Source organism: Nicotiana tabacum, chromosome 1 (genome assembly GCF_000715075.1).
Source record: "Nicotiana tabacum cultivar K326 chromosome 1, ASM71507v2, whole genome shotgun sequence".
Taxonomy (NCBI): Eukaryota; Viridiplantae; Streptophyta; class Magnoliopsida; order Solanales; family Solanaceae; genus Nicotiana; species Nicotiana tabacum.
The window spans coordinates 220,810,100-220,831,188 of NC_134080.1; the positions used below are offsets into that span (position 1 = coordinate 220,810,100).

Sequence of the window (21,089 nt, forward strand, 5' to 3'; positions counted from 1 at the left end):
TTTAGCATCGTGCTCATCCTGCACATTTATTAAGGCGATTAAGCAAAAGAAAAGCTTTTATTCGACTCAAAAAAAACTATCTATATTTTCGACTCAAAATTACCTATATATATTTTCAAATTTTAAAAAATGAAGAACTCGATTCTCAAACGCGGCCTTTCAGCGCTTCGGGAACAAAGATTTTAAGGTTGCGAAAGTCAACCGGTCAAAAAATCAAAAATTGACCAAGATGGCCGTTTTGCAAAGTCAGCCTTCCAGCGTTCCTTTAGGGACATTCGGCTATTTATGACAAGACGGCCTTACTTGACTTATTTACGACGAAAAATAAAAATTTTGACATTTTTTGGCTATTTTTGCAAAAGAAAGGTTGGACCCGATGAGAGTTGCCTACGTATCCCACACCCTGTGAGAATCAAACCGGCGTAGTTCGGGCAAATTAACCGAACTATTTTAAAACAATACTCTTTTCATTTCAATTTTTCTTTTCAACAAACAATAAACAACCTATTTTCCAAACTAAGAATAAAAGACTTTTTTTTTTCAACAAACATTTTCCAAAAATAAAAGACTCCTTTTTTTCTATTTTTCTTTTGCTTTTAGTAAAACAGACTATTAGAAATAAAGCATTTTCCTTTTTCACTTTCTCAAAATTTCGGCAGAGTTTCAACAACGTTTAGGCATTGGGTTTTTAACTCCCTAACTGTTATTTCTCTCTTCTTCTTTTTTCAATTTTCCGACATTTTCGAGATTCGGAAACCGGTCAACATGCAGGTTCGGAACAAATAAATGCACAGCACAAGAGAATGCATCAGGATGGTCTTTTCATTTCACGTTGCTAGTCCTGGACGGACCCAACCCCTGTGTTGAGTCCCCTAAGTCAAATGCAACGTGATGCAAATAAGTGTTCCTACTAGGGGTCCGGCATGAAGTCACGTTATTCTATGTTCAAAACCTGGGTCGGTGTTCTAGACTGTGTACCCGAGAGGATAACTCGAGTCGAGGAGGGGGCAACTTACCGGGAACCAAAAGGCCATCCGGCTTCGTAACTTGTCCGGCCTCTTTCTTATTTCAAGGTATGACAATAACAGAATAGGGAGTCTCAACCAGTAAGCACATCCCCGGAGGTGAAGAGAGAAGGGTGTCGGCACAGTTTATATACAGTTCAGATAATATCAAAGCGGTAGCATTTAGCACATTCAACACAAAACATGTAGGAAAATCAGATACAATTAAATACAACAACTTATCTAAGCTCGAATTCTGAACCCTGAACCAGAGATTCTGGGTTCGATCCCCAGGAGAGTCGCCAGAGCTGTCACACCTCCTTTTTTACCTACACCCGCAAGGGCGTAAAGGAGTTTTTCCAATTAAAGGACAATCGGAACAGGATTTAATATTATTATTCAGAGTCGCCACTTGGGAGATTAATGGTATCCCAAGTCACTGGTGGTATCCCGAACCGAGGACACGTATGACTCCGTTAGCAGTCCGCGAACCAGAAATCTGAGTAAGGAATTCTGTTAACCCCGGAGAAGGTGTTAGGCATTCCCAGGTTCCGTGGTTCTAGCACGGTCGCTCAACTGTTGTATTTGATCTTATCTGATTTCAAAACATGTTCTTGCTTATGGGCTTTTTTTAATTTCGAACCGCTTTTATTATTATTATGAGAATTGCAACGTTGTGAAAACGTGTCTCGAACCGCATCACAATCAATGCACCCGTGGTCATTGACACATTTCGACTCCGTTGAGATTTGGATTTGGGTCGCATCAATGCGCACCCGAGTTTAAGAAGGTAATTTATTAAAAAACGCTCCTAAAGTATCTAACGCGTTATTATCTTTAGGGAAGGCCATGAAATTCGCTAAACGGCCCATTCCGAATTCTAAGAAATTAAGACAATATTTATCAAGGGCCCCGCAAATTGTAGTTTTATTTGGCGAGGCTCATCTTATTTTGTTATTTAAGGGTATTTAAACTAAAAAAACTATTTGTTATCTACTATGGCTCGTCTCCAATAATCAATAGATCTAGTTAGTTAATAAATTGAGAGGGCTCTTACATTTTAATTGGACGCAATTGGATCCTGATGACCCACAGATCGCAAGGAACGCTGGTTCACTAATTCTAACATTTAATGGGGCCTTGAGTGATGCCCAAGAGCCTATTGAAGGAATTTCTCATAAGCTGGGTCGTTAAAGGGAGGCCCAATTTGAAACTTATTGCAAGCTGGGCAAGGACCCAGGATCGAACCTGGGCAGGGATACCACCAGCTTACAAACACGCCACTAAACGATTCCCAATTGATCCTAAACTAAAAATGACAATTGTGGCCACAAAGCTTCAAATTTTTAAATATAGAACCAATCATTAGCTAATCATCAAACTCAAACAACTACGTTCAACTTTTTTTAAACAAAAACAAATTAGCGTGCACGATTTCAGTAACATTTCCCAACAACAATTAGCAATCTCAACTATGATTATCAATTCAATACATTAATCAACAATCCAAACACCTACTGGACTTAAATCTGATTGAAATGAACCTGGAAGAACACGAATCAATTAACAGTTCACTAAGTGTCACAGGCTTACTAAAACTAAATGAATATCACATACTTAGCAACTAAACAGATAGTTTTATCTTCATAACAAACTGATCCAAACATCAATAATATAAAAAGAAACTACACAATGGTTTAAAAAACTGATTTTTTTATTCCAATTTGACTCATATTCACAAGTTTCTCCATATTCAAGCAAACTTCAGCTCCATCACAATTCGAGAGCATACCTGGATGTGAATAGAATAGGAGTAGGAGAGAGTCAGTCAACAGCAACAAAAACAGTCATCAGTTGACAAAAATGTCAGTTACATCACAGCCTCAAGCCCAGAATCAGTACCCAGTAAACTCAGAAGAAAGAGTTCATTCGAACAACAAACCAACAGACTTGGAATTTCAACTATGCAAGTAAAAAGAAACAAGAAAGCTCACTGAAGCACGAGAAACTCTGGCCAGCTGCTATCATCCTAACCATGTGTTTTTACAAGAGAACACATGGTTAAGGATATTATGGTCTAAAATCACAAAGATTTTGGGTTAGGGTTTTGGCCAGAAATTTTTAGATCTGAAATTCGAGCCGCTTCACCGAGATTTGAAGGAAGATGATCATGGATTTGGGTTGAGGGAAGTCCGGGGATGGTGTGGTATGATTTTGGTCCAGTTTGGATGAATTTGCGACTTGGCCGGAAAACTTCAATCGGAGATTCGACGAGCTCCGGCAATATTCGAGGGAAACCAATGGTAGGAATGGAAAGAGGAGAGTGAGGAGGACGAGGGGTGTAACTTTGGGGGTGATTAACATCGGCACCGCCACCAGCGATCTAGGGGTTTCAGGGCGGCGCGGCTAGGGTTTGTGGGGGGGTGAGGAAGACGATGGGGAATGGGGTGGGGGGAACCTTTGGACACTTTTATAGTACGCCTACCCTGCCTCTGAGTCGTTGATCTTGTTAACCTCGACGGTTTGGATTGATCGACGCCAAACAACGTCGTTTTGATTTTAGCGTATTGGACATGATGAGGAGAGGGTTCTGGGCTTGGGTCGGAACACTGATTTGGGCTGAGGTTTGGGTTAAATTGAGATGAGCCCAATTTTGTTCTTGTTTGTTTTTTTTCTCTTTTATTTCTTTTATCTATTTTTGTAATTTTGTATTTATTTTCCTGATTTTATAAAATTGCAACAATTAAAATAAAGTCCTAATATATTTCAAAACTAAACTAATTAAATTCTAAAATTATTTAAAACCTATTTTACGCCAAATTTACGATTAAAACAACTAAAATGCGAAAGTGAGCTATTTTGTAATTTTTCATGTTTGGTTCTAAAACAAACTAACCCCTAATTGATCCTAAACATATAAAATTATATCCTAAATGTAAATGCATATTTTTTGTATTTTATTTGAATTAACATGCACAAATAAAATGCAACCATTATCAGAAAATGATACCAAAATGCACAAAAAATTGTAAAAATAAAGAAAAATTATTTTGTTGGAATTTTGGGAATTATTCATATATAGGGCAAAAATCACGTGCTCACATATATTCTACGGTGAAAATGTAATTCCTAGTTGTGATAACAAGCCTTTACACAAATTGTTCATCATTTAACATCAAAAACTCAAGGATCATAACTCATGCTAAATTTTGATTCAGACCAACACATTTAAACAAAACCATATTGACTCGAAACTTTCCAAAAGAAAACCAAATGTGAGGAGTTAATCTAAATCTGAGAATTTTCAGGTCTAAAATCAAGCTCAAATTCCATTCGAAAGTCCTTTTAAAATTCAAAAGTGCTCATACATGAGCAAACGCAGAACTACGTGACAAATTCTGAAATCATGGGACTATGTTTCAAGCTATGCAGGAGCAAGTCTAAAAAATGATTAATGGGAAACAAGCCTAAATCAAGTTTGCTAAACCACAACATGAATGGTCTAAACTGATAAGCATTTAAACTATGGTTATGAAAAGCACATCCAAAAAAACAGCCAGTCTCAGCTAATTAAACTAAGAGTCATAGTCCTCAATTAATACACATTATACTAAGTCTAAAGCACTCTTGAATCAACTGCATTCAAACAAAATCCAGATCCAAACCTTAAGACAAACATGCAATACTGATGACGTGAATGAAATACACATAAGAAAGCTAGACTAAAAGGAACACAAAACAAAATACAGCCACTTCAGATAGCTAATCAAGCAACAGAGACCTAAAAATTTGCAATTTCTTCAACTCGAATTACAGGGCTTCATACTTGCACCTCACATGCTAACAAAAGCCAGAGCATACCTGGTTACAGCAACACACAATGAGAAAATGAGCTGAAGTTTAAGGAGAAACAGCAGCAACAGATTTGATTCAGTAAACCAACAATAAAACAGACTTGAAAATCAGTTTTTGACTTGAAAACAACCCCAGAAATCCTTTGTAACTTTCAGATAATAGAACCAACAAAAAAATTGGACCAATTTTCACCAGAAATGACAATAGATTTCAGTGTTTTGAAGACTCAGCCGTTTTCTCTAAATTTCAGTGTTTTTTTTTAATCTCTAAAAAAATCTCCCTTGTGTGTGAAGAAACAGTCCTTTTATAAGGAGCTTTTAGGGCAGCAGAAAATGAGTCAGTTTATTGCCCTTAAATCCTTTTTCAATTTTCATTTTTGCTATTTAATCCCTAAGTCCAAATTCAGCTTTTCAGAACAGTCTTTAACCCTCCTTCTAGGAAGCTTCCTAAATCAGTTATAATAGATTCCCCAACCTAAAATTCCTGAACTACCCCCTTAAACCCCTGTTAATTACTTCAGGAACCAAATGGATATGGGTCAAACTTGATCCAAAACTTAACAGGCCTTTGAAGTGAGGTCAAAATTGGCCTCACAACCCAAACAAATCAAACTGATTCAAGCCAAATTCAGTGATTTTACCAAAAGCAGAAGAAAACAAACACTTAAATGGTTAGAAAACTAAAATTAACTACATGACTGATTAATAACATAGACAAACATAGAATGAACTAGGCTATTAAATCAAAATGAACTAATTAAACTGACTAAAACAAAAAGGACAAAATCCAACGAAAATCAAAGAACAGGCTTAAAAATGTGAAAAGAAAAGCGAATGGAAAAACTAAGAACACAAATCAATATAGAAGGGAAGATCTAGATTCAACAACTTGGTCGAATTTCAGTCAAAATACAGACTAACTAAAGGAAGGAAGAATAAAAGAAGAGGAACAAGAGGTGAAGCGGCCCGAAAAAGAAGAAGAAAACTTACCAAGTGAACCCGGAACAACACTGGACATCTTGATTCAAACGAAACAGCTGCTAATCACTTGTTCTTTGTCAAGAACACATGATCAACATCGATTTTCATTGAATCACACTTCAAAACTCGAAAGAATCGGAAGCTTATGGTCATGCATGTCAACGGACTCAACGAAAATTGATTTTGGGCTTTAGGGCTTCAAACTTAGATTTAAAATTCGAAGGATTCTATAAGGGTTCGAGTGAAATTGATTAGGGATTGGGAGAGGGGATGCTGTGAAGGTCTTGTGGTGTTAATTTTGGACCGATCTGAGGCGGCGGCCGACGAGGTTTAGCGTTTAGGGGCGGCTAGGGTTACTGGTCTCTGAAATTAGAGACGATGAATGAGGGAGGTGATAATGGGGGGTGCCCTAGGTTCCAACCGTTTTATAATTAAAGAAGATTAGTTCCCAGCCGTTAGGTCAATAGAGATCAATGGCTGGGATCCTGAGAGGGGGACGCCGCCGTTTGGTTAAACCAACACACGAACCGGGTTGAGGGGACTGGACTTGGGCCTATTTTGAGCGGGTTTGGACGGGTTTCAGGGGAAAAGTGTTTGGGCCTGGGGGGAAATTCAATTAACGAGCCCAAAATTAAAATTCTTTTATTTTAAAACCTTTTTCTCTTTTTCAATTTCAATTTTTCTTTTCTTTTCAAAATTAAAATAAAACCTAAATCAAATCCTAAACCAAATTATCCCACCAAATTAGATTAATTACTCAAAATAATATTTACCACAACTAATTAATTTTTAAATTAAAAAAAAAGTACAAAAATTAAAGTTAAAAATGCAAAATGAGTCTTTTTTGTGATTTTAATTATTTTTATCAGACAACTAAATTGCTAATTAACCTAAAAATGTAAGATTAAATCCTAAATGCAAATGCAATATATTTTTATATTTGCATGAATTAAATAGAATTAAACATGCACAGACAAATGCAAGCAATTAACAAAATGCTACAAAAATCTACGAAATTGCAAATAATGGAAAATTTTTATTTTTCTTGAATTTGTAGGAGTAATTCACATAGGGCAAAAATCACGTGCTCACACCAGGGACAGCCAAAGCTGCTCTCACCAGCTCGCACCATCGACATGTTTATCAGTGGCAGTGATGATTCCTCTATAAACATTGTGAAGGTCACCACTACCCACAAACTCAAGCGATCTATCACCCGCAGACGGTACGACGAACTCGAAGAAAGTATCATTTTCGACAAGTCGGATGCTGACAATTTGACCTTTTCTCATAACGATGCCCTCGTTGTTACTTTATGAATTTTAGATATCAATGTTAAATGCACTATGGTAGATGATGGCAGTCACACGTGCATTATCCATTCCCGAGTACTTGCCCAAATGAGACTTGAAGATAAGATAGTGCTAGCATCACGCTAATTTGTTTTAACAGTGCAGTTGAATGGATATTCGGAGATATTACACTCCCCATTTTGGTCGGCAGAGTGACTCTAGTGACAATGTTCCACATCACAGCAAGAAGGCCTATATCGACTGCAAGCTCTGGGAACCAGGTAAATTCAGTCAATTCTTAATGGCTAACGCAAATTTGTTTGCTTTCAGCTATGCAGATATGCCGGGTTCGCAAAGGAAATCACCACGCACAAATTAAACGTCGACCTATTCTACCCCCTAGTGATACAGGTCAGACGTAAATTCAACTCCACAATTAATGATGCAGTATGCGAGGAGGTGAAAAAACTATTAGAAAATAGCTCCATCAGGGAATCGAAGTACCCCGAGTGGGTCGCTAACATTGTGATGGTGAAAAAGAAGAATGGGAAATGCCAGATGTGCGTGGAATTCACATATTTGAATAAATCATGCCCGAAGGATTCATTCCCGTTGCCACATATCGATGCAACGCCCGGGCATGAGCTACTAAGCTTCTTGGATCCTTACTCAGGCTATACTCAGATCCTTATGGAAGAAAAAGATCAGGAAAAAAACACGTTCATCACCCATGAAGGAACGTATTGCTATAGGGTCATGTTTTTTGGAATAAAGAATGCAGGAGCTACTTATCAAATGTTGGTGACAAAGATGTTCAAAGACCAGCTTAGTAAAACAATGGAGGTATATATAGACGACATGCTGGTCAAGTCCAAAAAGGGAAAGGATCACATCGATCATTTGAATGAAACTTTCGACATACTTAGACGGTACGGAATGGAGCTGAACCTGGAGAAATGCGCGTTCGATGTAGCCTCAGGAAAGTTCTTGGGCTTTCTGGTATTACAACGAGGGATCAAGGTCAACTCGGACCAAATCAAAGCCATTGAGGGGATATCAGAATTCTTGACCACCAAGAAACAAGTCCAAAGGTTGACCGGTCGCATCATCGCCCTATTAAGGTTCATCTCACGGTCGCCGGATCCATGCCATAAATTCATTGGCATACTCAAGAAAGTCCACAACCTCGAATAGACTTCTGAGTGAATCCAGGCTCTGCGAGAACTAAAGGCATACCTGTTATCTCCACCCTTGCTTTCAAAACCCGAGCTAGAGAAGCGTCTTCTCGTCTATTTGGCCGTATCCAAAGTAGTTGTAAAAACAATCTTAATTCAAGAAAACAAAGGTACACAATCCCCCATCTATTACATTTGAAAAACACTCGTCAACACCAAGACGAGGTACCCACACCTCGAAAAATTAGCCCTGGAGTTAGTTGTAGCTTCACGAAAGCTTAGACCATATTTCCAATGTCACCCCATCTTGGTCATCACAACTTTCCCCCTCAAAAGCATTCTGCATAAACCCAAACTATCGGGAAGGCTAGCCAAATGGTACATTGAGCTGAGTGAGCAAGATATCATGTATCATCCACGAACGGCGATAAAGCCACAAGTGCTCGTCGACTTCGTCGCCGACTTCAGTGCAAAAATAATGCCTGAAGTCGAAAGGGAAGCCGTCCAAACCTCCCTCCGAACACAAGACCTTTGGGTCCTATATACCGACGGCACATCCAATGCATCAGGGTCCAGATTGGGAGTCGTACTCGAAGTCCCAACCGGCAAAGTGATTCCTAGTCCATAAGGTGCCTATATATGACTAACAATGAATCCGGGTATGAAGCCAGAATTGCAGGTTTAAGACTAGCACTCAGCTATGGAGCGAAACGGTTAAAACTATGATGCGATTCCCAACTCGTAGTCAACCAAGTCATAGGGACTTTCCAAATCAGGGAACAAAGATTGCAAAAGTACTAGACCGCAATCTACAAGCTACTGCCTGAGTTCGACGAATGTCACCTTAACCAAATCTCACGAGCACAGAATGCCGAAGCAGACCACCTCGCCAAACTAGCTGCTTCCACCAAAAGCATCACTATCGGAGACCGAAACGTGGTCTATCTCCTCAACTCATCACTAGACCAAGTCGATAATCTAACTTGGGACTGGCACAATCGTATTGTCGCATACTTACAGGATGGTACACTCTCTAGCGACAAAAAATAGGCCAAAAACTAAGAATGTAGGCGGCCAGGTACAATATCCTCCGCAACGACATGTACAAAAGGACCTATGGTGGCCCTCTAGTGAAGTGCTTGGGCCAAAACCAAACTCAGCGCGTCCTTGAAGAAGTCTATGAAAGCAATTGTGGAGCTCACTCCGGCAACCAGCAACCTCATATGGGCAGGATATTGCTGGCCCACCATAAAAAATGATGTAGAATTTGTAAGGAGATGCGAGCAATGTCAAAAGTAGGCCCCAATGATTCACCAAGCAGGCGAACATCTCCACTCAGTCACATCCCCTTGGCCGTTCATAAAATGGGGAATGGACATCGTGGCCCCCTACCAACAAGGTGAGGTATTTTTTTTGTTTTAACTGACTGTGTCTCTAAGTGGGTGGAAGTAGGAGAATTCGCCCAAATGTGGGAACCGGAGGTAATCACCTTTATATGGAGAAACATCATTTGCCGGCTTGGCCTTCCCAAAAAAATCAGTTGTGACAATGAACCCCAATTCACATGAAAGAAAACCGCCGAACTCTTCGAGAAATGACATATCAAGAGGATACTCTCGACCCCGTATCACCCCGCTGGAAACGGACAAGCAGGGTCCTCCAACAATTCCATACTAAATATCATGAAGAAAAAGCTCGAAGACGCCAAGGGACTATGGCTGAAAATACTACCAGAAGTATTGTGGGCCTACCGAACAACTCCGAAAACGAGCACAGGAGAGACGCCCTACTCTTTGGTCTATAGGACCGAGGCAGTAATACAAGTCGAGGTTGGAGAAACCAGCCTAAGGTACTTCCATGAGAGCGGGGCGAGTAACGACGAGAGCAAAGGCAGGAACTCGACAAAGTCGACGAACGAATATATATGTCCTACATAAGAATAGTCGCCCAAAAACAACAAGCATAACGCTATTACAACAAGAAAAATGTCAGGCCACTCAAAGTCGGGGACTACGTACTGAAAGTCAAAACTCAAGCAACCAAAGATCCCATGGAGGGCAAGCTGGGAACAAATTGGGATGGTCCATATAAAATCACAGCCGAAGAAAACAAGGGTTTGTTCACATTAGAAACGATGGAAGGAAAGCTATTACCATATAATTGGAATATCAGTCACCTCAAATACTTCAACTTCTGATAGAAAAAACGTCCCCCAAGCCGTACTCTTTTTTCCCTCACTTGAGTTCTATCCCATTTGGGTTTTCTCAACGAGGTTTTTAACGATTCGACGAAGGGAACATTTTGAGTCAAAGTATGCAGAGGTAGGGGCATGGTTACTATTTCATTGCTTGACCTCTCAAGCCTTCTCCAGATCGACCAATGAAGGGACTAGATAGACTGAGACTAGACCACCAGCCAACACCCAAAAAAATCTGTAAATTTCTTCAAGTATGTAACAAGAAGCAACAATTTCAAGGCAATAAACTTTACGCTTATCAACACCTCTTTCTCGCATATGTTCGACCCCGCTCGAACAAACACCTAGTAGCCTTCGGCTGCAACCTAACGTAAGGTTATGTTTGACCTCGCTCGAACAAACACCCTGCCCTCGACCGCAACCTAATGAAAGGTTATGTTCGACTCCGCTCGAACAAACACCTACCGGCCCTTAGCCGTAACTTAATGAAAGTTTATGTTCGACCCCGCTCAAACAAACACCTGCTGGCCCTCGACCGCAACTTAATGAAAGGTTATGTTTGACTCCACTCGAACAAACACCTATCGGACCACGGCCTCAATTTAACAATAGATTATATTTGACCTCGCTCGAACAAACTACTATCGGCCCTCGACCACACCCTAACAAAGAAACAAAAATATGCACAAGTATAGAAAATAAACTACAGTAAGGGAAGAAGATGCAAGTAAATACTTTAACATTTCATGTACTTAAAAAATTGTTTACAATAGGCCCTGAAGACGCCAGCAGAAACATACACAAAAAATCAAAAGAAAACTACTGGCCATCACCATCACGGCCTTCAACATACCCGCCGACTTGGTCCTCAATGGCATCGATCTCTTGGCCTCACCCTTGCCATCACCACCCTCGCCCTCAGGTTATGCAGCATCATACCAGGTATTCTCCTCGAGCCGGTCTACAACCTCGTCCCCCTCATAATCACCGGCCTCAAGTATATCAGGTTTATACCCATAAGCGACTTGATCCTCACAAGCCTTAACACAAACATCTTCGAGGGCGACCTCAGAAATGGATCCCGCCTTTTGTATATCGTGAAACACATCCAACTGAGCCTCAACATGAATCCATTCCTTATATAATTCTTGAGGAATACTAGGAAAATCTGAAGTACGAGAAGAAGATGGTTGTGCAAGCAGTTGGGCCTTCTCAACTGCCAAAGCGGCCACTTGGTCATGGAGGATGGAGTTATCCTTCTCCAACTCTCCAATCCTTTCCTCCAGTCGATCTTCTTTTACTTTTGCCGTGGACTGGTCAATCTCCCGCTCAGCCTAGAGGGGCATATTCGCCAACTCTAGCATCTCTGATTTCCTCCAAGCCTCCAAACAAGAAGATTTTGCCTTCTCGAGCTCGCTCTGCTTCTCGGTGACTTCACCATTAAGGGCCTTCTGCTGAAGCTGACATTCTTCCAATTGCCCACGCAGCTCGGCCACTTGTGTTTGAAGGCCACTGCATTGGGCCTCCATGCCCGTACTGACCTCAAGCTCCTCCTCTTCATTCCTCAATGTCCCCTCAAGGATGCTACACTTCTCGATGGCTTTCACCAGCTCATCTTCCTTCTTTTTCAGCTCATCACGAAGGACCTGCATGTTGTTGTCCTTACAAAATCGCCTGCGAAGCTCTCGGTACTTGCCGCGATACTTGAAGTATTTGTTTTTCAACCTCACAAATATTTCTCTACACTTCTCCTCCCTTCACACGCTCTCAATCTCTTAAATCACCCTCTGCAGTCACAAAAAGAAAAGAAGTAAGTCAAAAACAAAAATGCCCCTACTACCAAGGACAAAAAAAGGAGAATGAAAAAACACCAAACACTCACCCTAAGAGCAAGGCCGGCTATGCTCCTCGACAAAGTGACGTCGTCCAATTCTTTGAGGGGTTTTCCCTCTATTTCGGAACAAAGAGGGCCGAGGGCAGGAACTACGTCCTCCATGTTCTTCAGAAAGTCACGATCTATAGGGATCGCAATGATCCTCGTAGGCCCCTCCAAACTTATCTCAAGTTGGGTAAACCCTTCCTCCATCATCTTCAGATTGTCCGCATCAACGTCCGAACGTGACTCATCGCCTTCCTCAGCAATTCCTTTACCTCTCTCGTTGGTTGGCAAAGAAATATCAGCAGGTGGTTGGGAAGTCGATGCCTCCTCTTGCCTCGAGGTGTCAAAAATGTCAACGACTGCTTTTCCACCTCCGCCACCATAGAAGGGAAAGGAATATCCATGTCTGCTTCCACCAACCTCGGAATCTCTGACCCCGTCTCAATATCATCTCCAATTATAATGGTGCTATCTCGCGCAGTGTGAAATCACCCGCCCTCAAATCAATGGTTTGGGCGACCCTGTCGTCAGCATCTATAGATCTCCTCTTATGGGGCATTAAATCCCCTCGCTTGGCACAAGCTCATCGTCTTCATCTATAATATGGTATAGTGGAGAGGTTGAGGTATCCGTGGTCGAAGCCCTCATAGACTAGGAAGGAGCACTCTCGGACCCTGTAACAGGAGGGGTTGGGGCATGAGCAGAAACAACCGCAGTTGATGAAGGCACCGGGGCACGAACAGAAGGGGCCGCAGTTGAGGATAGGGTGAAAACCGAGGGCACATTAGCTTTTCTTTTTTGGAACGAGAGGCGGAGCTCTCGATATCTTCAAAGATCCCCTGGTCGAAACTAGGAAAAAACACAAAAATGGGAAGATCAACAAGGTAAACAAAAAGAAAAGAACTACGACTCTGATAACAAAAGGGGATTACCAGTCAAAGGGAGAGCAAGCCTAAACCTCATGAAGAAACCCGGCCACTCACGGATACCTACGATGAGGGATGAGCGGACCAACCCAATCGAAGATATTTTCGAACAAAGGAGGAGGCGAGATCTTAGCTGCACAAAAAAAGGACCAGAAATCAAAGCCCACAACCAAGCAAGGGAGAAAATTCAGACACTTACAAATAGGAAAACTAGGCACTTACGAGTACAATTCCAAACCTCAGAAAAAGCGTCGACATTGGCCACCACATCCTCGGTTCTGATATAGAAGTAGTTTAGCCAAAATTGGCGGTTAGCTTTGTTGTCCATATTCACCACCAAGAATTTGCCTCCACAGTGACGAAGGTTCAACATTGTCCCCCCTATAAAAGTTAGGAGCGAACAGATGTATTAAATGTCGAAGTATGAGGTTGACCTCGGCCAGCTCGACAAATTTGGTGAGCATCATTATGAGTTTGTAAACATATGGAACTAGCTGGGCTGGGCAAACGGCGTAATAACAGCAAAATTCTCTGCTAGTGGAAGGAAAGGGAGAGTATAGACGATTTGGAAAGGAAAGGCGTAGATATCCAAGGCGATGGACTTGCACCACATCTCACCCAGCCATGATTAACTCAAGGTGATAGAGAATGCCGAACTTAGCCCTAAGCTCTCCCAATTCTTTCTCTGTCATTACCGACTAAAAGGCTCCAGGGTCGGCGTTAGGTGATTTAGAGAAATCAGACCTGGTATCAGGATCGCGAGGAATTTTCTCCTCCACCAAAGGGAAGCCCCCATCCTCGATGGCGGCAGGAACATTCCCCTCGTGAAGGGGAAACACCATCGCTAAAGGGACCTCATCACTTCCCTCGCTAGACTTAGAAGATATGTTAGTCATGTTTTAACAGAAGAAAGAAAAGTATCAAACAATGAAGAACTGAGAATAATGGAACCACTGGAACAGAGAAGAGAGGTATCAAGCTAGGGAAGACAAAGAAAGAGTTATGGGGTTTCGAAGTAGAAAGCTTGAAACTTCAAAATCACACCCTAACATCTCTATTAATAAGAACCTAGGCGCCGGAACAAAAAACGGTTCACCATTACTAGCACTGTAACCGAAGCGGCAGGTTCAATCAAGGGACACATGCAAAATGAGGCAATGAATCGGGAATTTACGTGATAATGACGTATGCCGTTATGACATAATCCTAATTCATGGACAGCCCAGCTCCAACAAAACGACCGGAAAAATCGAAGCGTTTCGAAATAAGTGGTCTGCGTAGGGCCACATTACTATGACCACCACGACCTGCACGGCTCGCTCGATTGTCTCGACCACAATGACCAAAATCCTCTTATCGACCCGCCTGAAGTCGGCCTCAATAAGCGGAGGGACTAACTGTATGGGTCAAAATCCGTCCTTACAATATTTAAGCCAAGATAATACTAAGGGAAGAGTTCCCAAGTCGATGTTTGCCGAAATGGCCCAAGGAGCAGCAAATTCTGTGGTCGAGGGGTCAACAAGAGTCGTGCTCAACAACAGTCATTATCAACAAGAGCCGGCCGTAGTTGAGGTATCAACAAGGGACAAGGTCGAGGTCGAGTACCGTTGACAAAGCTTGTAATGGCTAGTTTTCGAGATAGGACATTAAAGAGAATATTCTAGTGAATATTCTCTGCACTTGTACTGTTAGAATTTCTTAGGAACATGCCCCATATAAATAGAAAAAAGAGACAATGATATGGGCATGTGATATTCATTTTGTAAAGAACACACTTTGACTAAAAGATTCAGCTCTCACTTGCTAAGTAACAAACATCACTTTTTCACTGAGATTCTTGGCCATATTTTTCCATCATATCCGAGAATAACTCGAATATTCAAGGATTTATCTATCATTCATCATTGTTAGGAGGAACATCCACATATTTCATCCTTTATTGGGTGAATCATTCCTCCTATTTACTTAAATGTCATTTATTGCGGTTCATTGCTATTAAATGCTATATTATTGCTCCTGATTTCTAGAATAGTTACATATTATTGCATCTGCTCATCCAGATCTACCCGACATTCATTGTTTCATTAAAAACTTCATCTAAGGATATTATTATTAACTAAGATTAACCTTTATTTATATAAATTTAATTATTTGAACCAAGATCTACATTTTTTGGCAAAACATTCTTAACATGGTATAATCGAAGTCAGACTCATCCTTATTATTATGTGTCTCACCTTATGAGCTAGCTTTTGACATTGAGTTAGGCCGATGCAAAGAAAGGAAAAAAAACACGATATAGAGGGAGTTATAGCAAATATTTCTTGTTTCTATCATAGCTTTACATCACATAGTAACATAATCACATTTAATCCATGATGTTGATTACGTTAGAGGTGGCAATTTGAGCTCAAACCCATTTGACACGTTTAACCCGCCCAAGATTAGATTGGTCATTGACTCGTCCATTTGATGAACTCAGCTCATCTTGACACAACCCGTTCAGCCCATCTAAAGTTGGATTGATCTTTAGCCCAAATTGATCCATAAGTAACTTTGCTAAAATATTTGTTTGAAATGAGCATAACAAAAGAAAAAAGTGTTAATTCATAATTGAAAACAATTCATTAGAAACAATACACATTAATTAACACTTGATAAATGTTGGGTGATGACCCAAATTTTAGCCCAACTTGACCCAGCCAAGTTACTTTTGGGCGGGTCATTGACCTGCCCATTTATTGACTCAACAAACTTTGATCCGCTCAAAATCAGCTCAATCCGCCCATTTGACACCCTCTATTTATGGTTACAGATCGACCTCAAAAGCCTGATGTTGGTTATGGTTATGGTTCAAATTATTTATTTTTGATATATATTATGTTTTTACGTAATTTGATTTAGATCATTAATTCAGTTTAGTAGGCATATCTCTTTTTTTTTCCTTGTATTTTTGTTTCAATTAATTCTTTTCTATTTAAAATTCTTTTGGCCTGAAAAATGAAGGGAAGGAAAAGAAATATTAAAACTTTAGACTTCTTGTAGTCGAGAATTCTTGTAGTGAAGTTAGTTTTAGTGTTAGGTATATTTAGTTACATACGTAAAAAGATCGGTAACTTTCTGCGAGTTTAATGAGTCAAATATGTAAAATAAAAACACACGTCAAAAAATACCTTAAAAACCATATTCCCCCAAGCAAATCAATGGCAATTAGGCCAACAGTTAGAGAAAAATAATACAATTAGTAGTTACTTATTACCTTTCATCCATTCATTAATTCTTAAATTATGCAAATTTTGTTACCGTCTTTTTCTCCTTACAATTGAGTATAATATCACCTTCCTTTGTAGCTTTATAAGTAAGAAAACATAACGTTTTGCCTCGTCAATTACCCTTATTTCTACCTTTCGAAATTTCACTTTTGACTCTGAGCTTCGAATAGAACAATGGATACTACGAAGAAAAAAGAGAAGAAGAAGGAAGTGATACGATTAGAACGAGAATCTGTTATTCCAGTTCTTAAATCCAGGCTAATTATGACATTAGCCAATTTAATCGAACATAATTCAGATCGCGATGAATTTCTCAAGCTATCCAAAAGGGTTGAGTACACAATTCGTGCGTGGTACCTTATACAATTTGAAGATTTAATGCAATTATACGCGTTATTTGATCCTGTTCATGGTGCTCAAAATCTCGAGCAACAAAAATTCTCAGATGATGATATCGACGTACTTGAACAAAATTTCTTGAGATATTTATTCCAAATTATGGACAAGAGTAACTTCAAAATCGCCACAGATGAAGAGCTAGAAATTGCGAATTCAGGGCAATATTTGTTAAATCTACCAATAACGGTTGATGAATCTAAGCTTGATACTAAGTTATTGTCAAAATATTTTGCTAATCATCACCACGATGAAAAACTCCCTGAGTTTGCTGATAAATATGTAATTTTTCGTCGTGGCATTGGAATTGACAGGACGACAGATTGGTTTATTATGGAAAAAATTGACATGATAATTACGCGTACATGGAAATGGCTATTGAAAAAAACAGGTGGTGATAAATATTTTCGAAGAAAAATTAATAAGAAAAAGAAACCGCTGAAGAAAAGAATCCCTTCTGAAGAAGAACAAGATTTTTACGTTGAACGAATTCGAATTCAGAATATGGAACTTACTGTCCCAAATGTATTGGGAAAAATTACAATTCAAGAACCAACATTTGAAAGGATAATCGTGGTGTACAGACGAGCTAGTGAAGACGAAGAAAAACCCGATAGAGGAATTTATGTGAAGCATTTGAAAAATATACCAATGGCTGATTTAGAAATTGTTTTACCTGAGAAAAAGAATCCAAGTTTAACACCAATGGATTGGGTACAATTTATTGCATCTGCAATTGTTGGTCTTTTTGCAGTTGTGACCTCTCTTGACATGCCAGAAGCTGATTTATGGGTCCTTTTTGCAATTTTATCCACAATAATTGGCTATTGTGCAAAAATTTACTTCACATTTCAACAGAATATGGCTCAGTATCAGAATTTAATCACACAATCAATGTATGATAAACAATTAGACAGTGGACGTGGTACACTTCTACATTTGTGTGATGACGTTATACAACAAGAAGTTAAAGAAGTAATTATTTCATATTTTATATTAATGGAACAAGGGAAAGCTACATTATTGGATCTTGATCAAAGATGTGAGGAATTAATTAAAGAAAGATTTGGAATAAGCTGTAATTTTGATGTAGATGATGCAGTTCAGAAGCTAGAGAAATTAGGAATTGTTTCAAAGGATGAAATTGGAAGGTATTTTTGTATTGGTCTTAAAAGGGCTAATGAGATTATTGGGACAACTACTGAAGAACTTGTTCTTAAAGCAAGACAAGGTCAAGGTCAACCTGCAATTACTTAATAGGAATACTGTCGTCAGTGGCGGAGCCAGAATTTTTATTAAGGGGAGTCAAAATATACAGAAATAAACTCTCCAAGAAGTCAAGGGGTGTCATTATATAGTACATACATATTTTTTTTAAAAAATACCAAGTTATACAGCGTGATTTTCCGGCGAAGAGGTATCGGTCGACACCCCTTTGTTGCACGTGGCTCCGCCACTGGCTCTCGTATTAATTGCTCTGACGCATATATTAAATAGTCATTTTATGCGTCCATCTATCATTCAGGATCGGAGCAGCTAGCCATGTGGTTTTCCCAAAAGATAGTCGTGAGTTCTTCGCCAAATTAGATGATTTATTTTACCTATCTTTTGTAATTTTGTTTCTATTGGTTTTTGTGAGAATAATTTGGAAATGACTCGATGAGGAAAGTTAAAAGGTGACAGAAATATCCTCAGCGAGTATTATCCAGAATGATTCCTGTAATTTTTATTAATGCACATCGTAATTTTGTGTCAATTTTGTAGCAAAAAAGAATAAATGGAGTTGAATATTCTCAAATTGTCTGATTCTACACACTAATGGCAGCTGTATGACCTCTCGGAAGTTAGTTGGAGCTTGAGGTATTGTTAGAATAAAAAATGGAGATATGGTTATAGCCTTTGCTAATCTTCTCCCATTCTCAACTAACAATTACAGTGAAATACAAGCTGCATGTTGCTCCCAACGCACACGTAAGTATACGTGGTCGACAAGTAATATAGGATTGTAAGTCCAGATATCGCACCCACAGAGACTTATGATTAACTATCAACTAAATTAAACCAAACAATTAATCTATTCAAGTAAATCCTAATGTATGAATATTTAAATAAAATTAATCTAAAGTAACAAATTAAGAGATCAAAGAAAACAACGACAAGCTTAACGGCGAATTCAATGTGGGTGAATATTCTAGAGTTATGGGTTAGCTAGCAATCCTGTTGAGTTTTCCACTTAAATCATCTAATTAATTTATCTGATTTATTGGTTGACAGGGTTAATATTGCTCGTAGCCTTCTCCCGAAGTACAACTCGCCTATTCAAGCTAACCTAACGCCTATATTCCTATGGAATTAGAATTAACAAGAACGCATTTATAATTCCCGTATAATAACCAAGCAAGGCGATTAGGTATATTCCTAACCTAACAACAAATCCGCACTCCCTAAGAGTTAAGATCTTTCTCTACTCAATCTTATATGCAATCTAGAATTCCCTCTCCCGAGTTCAATTCCCGAGTTCAATCCTAGATTCGTAGATAGTATTCAATTGGTGATCAAGCAATCAAATAATTAAGCGCAAGATTGAATAAATAAACCAATACGATAAAATAATAAGAACAATTCAAGCTTCAAACTACAACGTTCATGTAGCACCCAAAACTCTAGAACAAATAAACTATGAGATTAAAGGAAGAGAAGAGAAGAAAAACTAGTTAGAAGCCTCCTCCAAGCGTGGTGTGTCTTCTCCTACGTGAATTCTCCTTCAAAGTATGTTAGATTTGTCCCAAGTGGCGTCTCCCCTCCAAAAAATATGTTTAGTCTTGCTTTTATACATGTTGGGTAGGTTTAGGGCCGAAATAACCTTGTCCCGGGCGAAATTGGAGAAAATTCACGTCATTGGCGCCCTCCACGACGCTCCAATATTTTAGCTTCTGTTTTTGGCGCCACAGGTAGGGTTGGGCGCCACCTGTGGCGCTGAAATATGCCCTTTCCCTGTTTTCGTCCGTTTTGGCTCTAATTTCGCACATATCGCCTCCGATGCTCCCCGATTATTCCTACAAATAAAAACACATCAAATTAACATAAATCAATACATTTCACATCCTAAATTCATGAAACAAAAGTAAAACATGAGGCGATATACATACAAATATATATATACTTTAAGCTAAACATCACTGCACAATTTGGTATTGACTGGTGTTGCACATAGAACTTACCCAACTTCCCTCATTGTTTGAATTCACTCTTGGTCGTTAACATGATCCAAAGGAAGATCAAACCACCTTGGCAACTAGAAAATAGTCTGGAACATATCATTGATAGGGCGAGGGAGAGGAATATTAAGGTTTCTCACTTTTATAGGGATAGTAATATGGTAGCCGATGCACTTGCCAAACACGCTACCACAATACATCAAAATACCATTTTTACACAAGAAGGTGATTTACCTAGAAGACAAGAGGGGTTGCTCCGATAGTAAGCAACCTTCACTTCCAACCAAGAGGTTGTGAGTTCGAGTCTTCCCAAGAGTAAGGTAGGAATTTCTTGGAGGGAAGGACGCCGAGGGTCTATTAGGAAACAACCTTCTACCTTAGGGCAGGGGTAAGGTCTGCGTATATATTACCCTCCCCAGACCCGATCAAGTGGAATTATACTGGATCGTTGTTGTGAGGTGATTTACCTAGAGAATAAGCCTGAAGAGCACTTAGAGTGGACAAGCTGGGCTGCCAACATTCAGAATCAGACTAGTGAAATATGCCCCCCCCCCCCCCCCCACCACCACCACTACACGAAGTGGGTGGATGAATTTAAAATAAAATAAAATAAAATCAGCCAGTATGAAAAAAGTGGTCGGTCGAAGATAAGGGTTTTATAATTATTTATTTTACTAAATTGGTCATTTTAGGGAAAGAATTAAGATAGTCATGGCAATTGAATTTATTTTTAATATAATAAAAGTTTTACGAAATTTGTCATTTTAAGGAAAGAATTAAGATAGTCATGGCAATTGAATTTATTTTCAATCTAATAAAAAATTTGCGAAATTTAGTTAAATAAATGACTTTATTTAGAGAACTCCATAGTTGTTCATCTTCTTATTGTACAAGA

The 21,089-nt window shown here is 39.4% G+C and overlaps 1 protein-coding gene across 1 annotated transcript; it reads left to right on the forward strand.

The window, feature by feature from the left end:
• Positions 1-16,707: 16,707 nt before the first annotated feature.
• Positions 16,708-18,727, forward strand: LOC107804526 (uncharacterized). Its single transcript, XM_016628436.2, has one exon. The coding sequence runs from the start codon at positions 16,755-16,757 to the stop codon at positions 18,231-18,233; it is 1,479 nt and encodes a 492-aa protein (XP_016483922.1). The 5' UTR covers positions 16,708-16,754; the 3' UTR covers positions 18,234-18,727.
• The last annotated feature ends 2,362 nt before the right edge of the window (positions 18,728-21,089 follow it).